Below are 10503 nucleotides of genomic sequence, written 5' to 3'. Positions count from 1 at the left end.
TTCGTTACTTAATTTTATCATACTGATACAATCTTTCATAATGACAAATGCTAAACGAGTGATCCTCCGAACTTGAGAGTGTCGCTCCTTTAGCATCTCTGCAATAAGGCACATGCTACTACATTCATCCGTATTTGTCTGTTCATGTAGGAATGATAATTCAGTTTGGTTTCATTTTCTCGCACATGATTCTCTGCCATCATTGTAGTAGTTCTTCCCAAAAGGATCATGTGCCGTCAACCTAGGAGTTGTTAAGGAAAAGCATCAACATAAGAACAGCACATGTGAAACCAGTGGAATAACGTGATTAAAGATGTATAGCAGCCCATCAAATTTAGCACAAGAACGTGAATTCGGATGGTAGAGCCAACAACTGCAACATGCATCAACGTTATGCTCAAACAACCTACCCGAGATGGTGAAGCATCTCGATGATAAAACAGAAAGCTGGCAAATCAATCCATATCACTATTGTCAAGTACTCCCTCCGTAAACTAATGTAAGAGCGTTTAGAATACTAAAATAGTGATCTAAACGCTCTTATATTAGTTTACAGAGGGAGCAAGTTATAAATATCTGGATAAAAATAAGACATGCTCACTTAAACATGATTTGGAGAAAATGTCATATAATATTTTAAGTGGAAAAAGGAGCACAACGGACCATATTTGATGGAATGGTTCTATTCAAGAAAGAGCCAAAATAAAACGTGAAGCAACATAGTAATAATGCTCGTAAATAGAACTAGAACCACAAAACATGCCTCAAGAAAGGTCATGATTCATCGGTAAGCATATACGTTGGCATTTGCATGGCTGGGAGGGTTTTCGAAACGTGACCGAGGCATTTTATGAATTTTGATTTGAATTCGAGCCAAGGGTGGTGGTGGTCGGGGCCGAGGAGCGATCCGTGCGACGCGGCACGTGACGCGCGTGCCTGCCGCGCAGATCCAGCTCCTCCATCCACCCAGCGGCCAATGGCAGACACACTCCAGGCAACCTTCTTCCGTGCGGCCCCACCCACCACCATCAGCCCGAAGCACCCGCGCGGCCTCCCCTGTCCCCCTCGCGTCGCCCTTTCCAAGGACCAGCTGCCAAGACCGACGACCGGGCCGGCGGCCGGCGGGCGGACAACAACAACAACAGGCGGAACCACCCACCCTGGCCAGCAGCCGCCAGCACGGACGAGACAAGCGGGCGGCGGAGAGGAGAGAAGAGGCACGCGCCACCACCGGCCGCTCCTGTCGTGCGCGCGGCCTCCTGTTTTCCCGGAGATTTGAGCCGGAGGCGCGCGTCGCGGGGGCTGTCTAGCTAGCTGCGTTCGCGCGAGCGGCCCGCCCGTCTATCTCCTTGTTCGCCTTGGCGTGGCGGCCGGCGGGAGGGGACGGGAGGGAAGGGGATGGGCGCGTCGGACAACACCAAGGGGCTGGCGCTGGCCGTGGCCTCCAGCGCCTTCATCGGCGCCAGCTTCATCCTCAAGAAGATCGGCCTCATGCGCGCCGGCAAGTGCGGCCTCCGCGCAGGTATATACCTCCTCTCCTCGCCGTCTCTCCCTCTCCTCTCTTCCCCCCCTTGCCGGATCCCCGATCGACGCCGGCCGCTCCTCCTCCACCGACCGGATGGTCCCCTGCTCTGCGCGTCGCGCCGCGCTGCCTTGGTCAATTTCGAATCCCACGGCCGCTCCGGCCTGGCCCGGCCAACCAGTGCTTCGGATCTCGACGCTCCCTTCGATCCCTGGAGCAATGGCGTCTGGAACGGGCCATGATTCCAGACCCGAGATTTCGAAATGTACGGGCGTCTGGATTGGTGCCGGGCGGCTGCTGCCGTGTTCGTCAAAAGTCAAACCTGTGCGCTGCGGGTTGTTGCTGTCTTCTGGACGCCAGCTACGCTCGTGCTGATTGGCAGCCAGTCATCTTCTTGTATCATGCTTCCACCATACGGGTCAATGAGAATCGAGAGGGCCTCTAGAAGATCAAAACTATTACACCGAGAAATGGTGTAGGATTAGAGAGACAGAGCCATGATGAGAATTGAACAACTGTAGATATGCTTATGCTTTGGAACATGATTTTGTCTACCTTGCTGTAAGTTGGGTAATGCGAGGTTGGATGGTGATTTTTCCAGGCCAGTAGGTTCCAGTGATGGATGGTGACTCGAATGTCATGAACCAATTTACGGCCCGCTTTTCTGCGTATGTGTGCAGTTACAATATGTCTAGGATCACTGGCTTCATCAGAGATATATGAACCAAAATCTCTTACTTTTCAGATGTCCCACTCCTTATTAACCTCCTGTTTGTGCTTAACTAGCATGATTGGCACTACAAAAACAAAACATTTTTGACATTTCACCTGCTTTCTGGATTTTTATATGCGAATGTTCAACCAATTCAGACTTGATATTTGTCTTGGTAACTGTCCTGCGATTTCAGCTTACATGTTTCTGCTTCTCCCTCTCTCTCAATTACAGGCGGAGGAGGATACACGTATCTTCTGGAGCCTCTCTGGTGGGCCGGCTTGATCACCAGTATGTTCATTCTGCACAAAGTTAGCCGTGGGTATTGATTTAATTATGCGACTAAACTTTCTTTTCTTGACATTTACAAGTGCTGCTTGGGGAGGTCGCCAACTTCATTGCCTATGTCTTCGCACCGGCCGTCCTTGTGACTCCTCTTGGAGCACTAAGCATAATCGTCAGGTGAATTTGCAAAAACCAAAACCCCTAGTTTCAATGTCGTCTTTGATTCCCCCGTGCTTGACATAAACGTTTTTCTACAAATGGCCAGTTCAGTGTTAGCGCACTTTGTGCTGAAGGAGCGGCTTAACAAGCTCGGCGTTCTTGGCTGTATATCATGCATAGTAGGCTCAGTTGTTGTCGTTCTACATGCCCCTGAAGAGCACATGCCCGATTCCGTCGAAGAAATCTGGGATCTAGCTACCCAACCAGGTGAGTCATCGGCCTGCAATCATACGCCTTATGTCAGTTGTAGCACACCCACATGTCTGACAGCCTTTCTCCATATTATGGTGTCAACCATGGGCAGGATTTCTAGCATACGCGGGAACAACATTGTTACTCATGGCAATAGTAGTAGTGTTCATCGAACCGCGGTATGGTCAGAAGAACATCCTGATATATCTGGGTATCTGCTCTTCAATGGGATCATTAACAGTAAGTGTGCTTTTAACTTTGAGATGCACAGCCTAACATCAGCGAGTTTTCGAGTTGAATATCACTACTTTGTAGGTTGTTAGCATCAAAGCCGTTGGTGTTGCCATAAAGCTTACGCTGGATGGAATGAACCAGCTTGCCTATCCACACACATGGCTTTTTATTCTGGTCGCAGTTATCTGTGGGGTTTCTCAGCTAAATTACCTCAACAAGGTAGCACATCTTCTCCTCCTTCTAGTTACTTGTTACTCCTGTCCTGTGAATATGTTTTGCTTGATTGCATCTACATGAGCTTGTACTACTCGGTTTTTGACAACTTACGATTTTCATGAATTTGCTACTTATTTTGTTACTTGATTAAGTCAAACTTTATTTTCCACCGCAGATATTAAGAAAAAAATGAAGTATTATTTTACTTGGTCTAGTTTATTTAAAATCATTCTAGTGTTTTTCTCTATTTTCTTGTTATGCTGATTTTATTCAACTTTTGCAGGCACTGGATACCTTTGATTTAGCTATGGTGTCCCCAGTTTATTATGTTATGTTTACAACCCTTACAATAGTGGCGAGTTCAATTATGTTCAAGGTAGAAAGCAACTTTAGATTGTTTAGTTAATTCAACTGGACTTTGTGGTGCAGATTGCAACTCATTCTGCTTGCTGTCAAATGCAGGACGGGGCTGGACAAAGCTTAAGTAGTATTGCTTCTGAATGCTGCGGCCTGGTAACGATCCTTTCTGGAACAATTTTGCTGCACGCAGCAAAGCAAAAAGAAGCTGCCAGTTCTCCAGGTACAATTTTGTGGCTCAGTGATGCGCACATGTGGTAGTTGTTTCAAAATGTACCATGTTCTGTTGCATCACCGTCATCTCCTTTTTCTGAAAAAAATAATAACTGTCTAAAATAAAAAAAAGTGAACATGTTTCAAGTAACTTGTCTTGGAGTAATAAATCTATCAGAATGTTTCTTAACTACTGTGAGCTCTAATTCCCACTGATTTTCACAAATAAAAAAGAAGAATGTTTTAGTTCTTTTCTGCCCCAACCGCTGTTTTGAACTGGATTTGTTCTTCCAAACCTGTTATAGGCAGTTCTCTTTAACATTCCATATCAGTATCAGATTTAGGAAAGACCTGAAAAATTATTCCTCTGTTTGCAGCATCCACTTGGCCTCTGGATAGAGGGATATCTTGGTATATCAGCGTAGGCAGCGACAATCTACTGAGGAACGTCGAAGACGACTACTTCGCCGCTCCACAAAGTTCGCCAACCACACCCTGATCATACACTTGGAGACAAGTCCAAATACTTTGACCGGAGAAGAAAGTCCTTGGACACTTGTAAAGAGGAAACCGTGTGAGTTGCGGCGGAGCCTCAGCAGCGCCAGCATTCTGGCGGTTTTGGTTGAGAAGATGAAGATTTCGTCAGCCATTCTTTCGTCGTTCGCACGTACATAGGAACCTGTCTAGGATAGGCCCTGCTGTCCAATTCCAGCTTGTAAGTTGTTTGTCGATGAGCGGTGAGCGGGCTGAAGTTGTCGGCCTGCGTGTTGTTGTGCATTGTGTAGAATTTTTCTCCTTGTGATTAGGCTTCAGGGTGGAACATCAATGCGCGATTCGATTTCGATGCCGCCGTTCTTCTTCTGAGAGAGAATTTCGGTTTCATCGTTGAGCTTAATTAGTTTTGATTGAGCAGATGTATACATTCAGTGGAGGCTGCAGCCTCCTGTTAATGTCAAATCTTTAAATTGCTGATGATATTGTTGCCATATGAGATTGTGACATGTTGCTGCACATATCTCGGCAGGTTACCTGCATGTCTGTTCCAACAAAATTAGCGGTTGGTATTTGGAGTGTGTCTATGCACGGACAGTGCTACTGCTACTACAAAACTGGCACCAAACGCGTGAACGAGGGCCAGGAGAGTGGAGAATGGCGGCTGACCTCCGGCAGGCGCCGGCGTGGTTCGTCTGGCTGGCCGTCCTCGGCGCCCTCCACGTCGCGGCGCTCTCGTCCCGCCTCCTCGTCCACCTCGCGCACTGCCTGCGCCGTCCCAGGGACCTCCGCCGGCGCTACGGCGCGTGGGCCGTGGTCACCGGCCCGACGTCCGGCATCGGGCGGTCCGTCGCCCTGGAGCTCGCCGGCCGGGGCCTCAACCTCGTCCTCGTCGGTCTAGACGCCGCGGACCTCCGGGAAGTCTCTGACACGATCACCTCCCGCCACCCCGTGGAGACCAGGACCGTGGTGTTCGACCTCTCCCTCGTCTCCACTCCCCAAGGTACCACGTAGTTCACTCAGGTTTGGGGTATGTCGGAGGGCATGGCGACGGCCTGCAGGCACTTGACGGTCCTCTCGGCCGGCGGCGTGCAGGCGACGAGGCGATGCGGCGGCTCCGGGACGTCGTGGAGGGGCTGGACGTGGGCGTCCTCGTGAACAACGCCGGGGTGATGAGCCCTCGCGCGGCGTTCTTCCACGAGGGCGACTTGGAGGCGTACGTGCGCATGATCCGCGTGAACCTGTGGGCGCCGACGGAGGTGACGGCGGCGGTGATCCCGGGCATGGCGGCGCGGGGCAGGGGCGCCGTGGTCAGCATGGGGTCGGCGACGTCGGAGGCCGTCGCCTCCTTCCCGCTCCACGCCGTCTACTCCGGCACCAAGCGGTACGTCGCGGTGCTCTCCGGGGGCCTCGCCGCCGAGTACGGGGGCCGAGGGGTCGACGTGCAGTGCCAGGCGCCCATGTTCGTGGCGACGGCGATGATCGCCGACTTCTCGGCGGTCTGGCGCCCCGCGCCGCTGGTGCCCACCGCCGACGCCTACGCGCGCGCCGCGGTGCGCTGGGTCGGCCGCGGCGGCCCGCTCTGCGTGCCCAGCCTCCGGCACCGGCTGCTGTGGTGCCTCCTCGCCGCCGTGCCCGGCCGCGTCCAGGACTGGGCCTGCCTGCGCGAGGGCCTTCGGCAGAGGAACACGTCCCGGAGATCGTCGACGGCGTCCGCAAACCTTAACTAAATCAAAACTTTCCCTGCCTTCTTCTACCCATATCCAAATCAAATTAAATTTTACCAAAAATCAGAAATATGATCGTTCCAAGATTTATGTCGCACACGATTGGTGTTAAACCAGTAAAATATGTATGTATGCCCCAATTGCAATGCATGTAAGATCTCTTATAATCCGACGCTACTGGCTACATACATATACAATATGTAAGATCTCTTATAATCCCCTAGCAATTGAAATCAACTTCCACATGGTATTCTCCGGCTTTATTGATGACGTGGTCAAGAAAGAATCCCGCCAATTTCTCTTGAATTGCTTTCATGCGATCTTGTGGTAGGAGTTCGTTTCGCATCTGCCACGTCTAATTTGAAGAAGGGGGTTAATACATATATATGAATGAAACTCAACAGAAATGATGGTATAATAAAATGAAATTGTGAATATTATTGCTTACGCACTTCATATTGTCTTTTAGAGTAGCCCCGCTTATTTTCCAAAGTCGCGTTGTAGATGAACTCGCACATGTAGTATCCACAGTAATTATTTCCTTGTTCCTGCCACAAGCACTTTACAAGAAATAGAGGTCAATCAAACTGATAATGAAGCATTATAAATGGCATTGATGAAAGTATAGCTATAGAATCAACGAGAGATGCGCGCAACTAGCTAGCCAGTAGTACTTACTTTCGGGTATGTATATCGCAGCTCCTTCGGCAGTCCCGGAGCTTCTGCGGCGAACTGTTTCCAAACCCTGCAAGACAAAGAAAATAATTATTATTACTTGAGATATCAGGAAATGAACAAAAAGTTGCCGATATGGTGCGGTGATGATCGATTAAACTTACTTGTTGAGCATTTTATTCATGTCCGCATAGGTTTTGGGATCTTTTCGTCTCGAATCTAAGACGGTTACTAGTCCCCGCTCAAGCTTAATCTCCAGAAAAACATAGTGGAAGCTGCGCACGCATGCATAACTCATCAATTACATTATTATAACCTCGCTCGAGTAATAAGGGAAACCGAATATGCACACGACAGTAACACTCACTCGAAGTTGTAAGGAAAGAGTATTAAATCTTTGTTTTGATTTTTGATCAATGATTGTAGCAAGTTGGCCTTGGCCTCTTCGACGTGCTTTTTAACCTGAATTTCATCTATGATATTTGTGTTAATGAACCCAATATCATACATTTCTTGTTTTCTGCACTCGACGATCTTCAATCTGCATATAATATAGTGAGGATAATTAATTATAAATACATGCAATGAAAGAGCCGAGCTATATATAGAGACTTAATGACAGAAATAGTACTTACAGACAATAGCAAAAGACCGTTAATTTATCGAGGGCCTTTTGATTGAAGAACTCGAAGAACTCCTCAAATGGAACAGGCAACAGATCAGTTCCAACGAGGTCGTGCTCCTCTTTAATTCTCAAAAACAAAGTATTCGTCCCCCCAGACTCTCTGCGGGTTTTCATGTACCAATTATGAAATCTTCGCATCATCGTTGTTAGAGATTTTTCATCTTTGACGAGAGGCTTCCCATACTCGTATCTGTGTTCGTCCACCTCCATGAAATCAAAATTTACATTGTCAGGCAGGTAAGCTGCAAGATTGCTATAACCGGGCACCGTCCCCGAAGCATTAGCGACGACGTCGCCGCTAGACACATTGAGCGGGGGGCACGATTGATTTGCTTGTTCGCCGAGATGGGCAATTTTTTTCGTAGCTACTCGTTCTTTTAACCTTTGATCACTGACAGTACTTCCCGACCACTCCGCTTCGAGATATGCCTATTCAGTAATGCGCTCATAGTTGGTTCTCGGCGAAGACTTTGGTGGTTTCCTCAGGGCATCGATAGTGCGCTTTGCTTTCACCGGATCTACCTTCTCCTTCGGAGGTGGATGTCTCTTTGCTTTCAACCCTTTAAAGAAGTCCTCCACTTCGGTCCGCACGATCTTCGCGTTTTCCTCCTCGGTCCTCTCGTACGGTAACTTCTCTAGAGGCTTGAGAGAAGGACCGTATCTGTATTGCCTCCCGCCTCTGATGGCTGTACTGCTAGACACCGGAGCAGACGGAGCGGCTGCGGCGTCTGTCTTCTTTCGTGCTTGCTTACGAGGCGGAGGAGAAGGACTACGACGCGCCGGAGCAGCCGGGGCGGCGGCGGGTCTCTTCCGCCCTTGCTGGCGAGGCAGAGAAGGAGGAGGCTGCTGGCTGCTCGGGCGCGCCGGCGCAGGCGGAGAAGGAGGCGCAGTGCCGCCACGCGCCGGAGAAGGAGGCCGAGTGCCCTGATCGTCACTCGCCGGAGGAGGAGGCGGTGGAGGAGGCGGAGTGCCCTGACTCATCGGAGGAGGAGAAGGAGGCGTCCAGTTCGGAAGCTTGATGAACTCCTTCCGCCATAGGCATGGAGTCTTCAGAGCAGAACCCAGCCAAGTCTCCCCTTCACCGGTAGGGTGGTCAAGCTGGAGGTCCTCAAATCCCTCCGTTATTTCGTCCACCGTCACCCTAGCATATCCTTCTAGAATCGGACGACAGTGAAAAGTTGCGTCGGGTTTAGAAGGTCAAACTTGGCCGACAGCCGCCTTGACTTTTAAGTTCTGCCATTGCGTCATAAGGTGGCAATTTTGAGACTCCGTGATAAAATCCACGGGGTAGCTAGCAGGAGCCGTCAAGACATGCTCCGGCTGAAGTAGCTCGGTGGAAGCCACGCTGCTTCTCTGCTGAGATGGTGGGGTAGCTTCGGAGGAAGCTTCGGCAGGTCGTTTGATGCGATCTGCTTCTCGTTCCTCTAGCCCTTGTACCCTTGCATGCAGCGCCTGCAGTTGGCTATGCTCCAGTTTCTTCCTCCTCTCACGGCATTTGTAACCGCCTGCGTCCGAAAAACCAACCTTCCATGGAATGGAGCCTGGCGTGCCTCGTGTCTGTCCAGGGTGCTCAGGATTCTCGAGGGCCATTGTGAGCTCGTGCTTCTCCCTGTCTGGAACGAACGTCCCTTGCTGCACTGCATCGATATAGTGCCGAAGCCTCTTGACTGGTATTTTCAGTTGCTCGTCCGTCCAACGGCACTTCCCTGATACATGGTCCAAGGTTCCGCCAGCCCCGAAGAACCAAGTCCGACAATGGTCTGACCAGTTCATTGTCTCTGGTTCGATCCCTTTATCAAGCAGATCATTCTCAGCCTTGGCCCACTTAGGTCAGGCTTTGAGGTAGCCACCTGACCCCGTGCGATGGTGAAACTTCTTCTTCGCAGCATTTTGCTTGTTTGTCACCGACATATTCTTACTCTTTTCCGATGTCTTGTGGGCCACAAATGCGGACCAGTGATCTCTGATCTTCTCATATTTGCCGATGAATTCTGGTGTCTCTTCTTTGTCGACAAACTTTTTCAGCTCTTTCCTCCACCTCCTGAATAGGCCTGCCATCTTCTTAAGAGAAAAATACTTGATTAATTGCTCTATAACTGGCTTCTCCGGATCCTCCTCTGGCGGTAGGGTGAAATTTGACTTTAGCTCAGTCCAAAGATCATCTTTCTGCATATCATTGACATAAGACACCCCAGGGTCTTCGTTCTTAGGCTTATACCATTGATGGATGCTGATCGGGATTTTGTCCCTAACAAGAACCCCGCACTGAGCAGCAAATGTGTTCTTTGTCCGGATGGGTTCAATCGCTTTGCCGTCGCGCGCGATTGCTATGATCTCAAACCTTTCATCCGAGCTCAACTTTTTCTTCGGGCCTCGTCTCCTCACCGAAGTTGTGCTCGATTTGGAGGGCTAGAAAAAAGAAGAAAGACGAGAGTTAATTAATATGTGTACATATACCAAAACAATGAATGCATCAATTAGCTAGTCAGCACAGGCTTAACTAATATATATACCTGGCCAGACTCGGTTCGGTCACCGGAGCCGTCATCACGGTCTCCTTCTTGCACCGTCATTGGGTCACCGGAGCCGTCCTCACGGTCTCCTTCTTGCACCGGCATTGGGTCAAAGGAGCCATCATAATCATAGCCTGCTTGATCACCCTGTCCTTCCAGACCATCGGTGTCGTTCAGAAACGATAAGACGGCATCACTTCCTTGTGCGATTATCTCCCCCAACATCGCTTCTGTTGCTTCGTCTCGGGGGGTGTCCATAGTTTCTACAAATATTTACAACATGGCAATTATTATTCAAACATGACAGATATGGATATATTAGTGGCAAATGTAGAACTAGCTAGCTAATCACAGTAAGGAATCATATTAATTAGTGGCCTCGACGCTGCTTCTCTAGGGTTTGGGGTGGCCTCGACAACGCTTCAAGGGGGTAATATCGACAACGACGAGATACATACACG

The 10503-nt window shown here is 49.6% G+C and overlaps 2 protein-coding genes across 2 annotated transcripts; both read left to right on the top strand.

The window, feature by feature from the left end:
• The first annotated feature begins 1002 nt into the window (after positions 1-1002).
• LOC119339139 (probable magnesium transporter NIPA6) lies at positions 1003-4936 on the top strand. Its single transcript, XM_037611290.1, has 9 exons — positions 1003-1522; positions 2469-2525; positions 2606-2696; positions 2785-2945; positions 3043-3170; positions 3246-3383; positions 3664-3756; positions 3843-3960; positions 4328-4936. Exons 1-9 carry the CDS (start codon positions 1399-1401, stop codon positions 4447-4449), a joined length of 1032 nt encoding a protein of 343 aa, XP_037467187.1. The 5' UTR covers positions 1003-1398; the 3' UTR covers positions 4450-4936.
• Positions 4937-5099: 163 nt separating this feature from the next.
• On the top strand, positions 5100-6255 carry LOC119339549 (very-long-chain 3-oxoacyl-CoA reductase 1-like). The gene is made up of 2 exons (XM_037611563.1): positions 5100-5445; positions 5538-6255. Exons 1-2 carry the CDS (start codon positions 5100-5102, stop codon positions 6170-6172), a joined length of 981 nt encoding a protein of 326 aa, XP_037467460.1. The 3' UTR covers positions 6173-6255.
• The last annotated feature ends 4248 nt before the right edge of the window (positions 6256-10503 follow it).

The sequence above is a fragment of the Triticum dicoccoides genome, chromosome 7B, assembly GCF_002162155.2.
Source record: "Triticum dicoccoides isolate Atlit2015 ecotype Zavitan chromosome 7B, WEW_v2.0, whole genome shotgun sequence".
NCBI classification, from domain to species: Eukaryota; Viridiplantae; Streptophyta; class Magnoliopsida; order Poales; family Poaceae; genus Triticum; species Triticum dicoccoides.
This window is presented reverse-complemented; position numbering and strand designations above follow the sequence as displayed.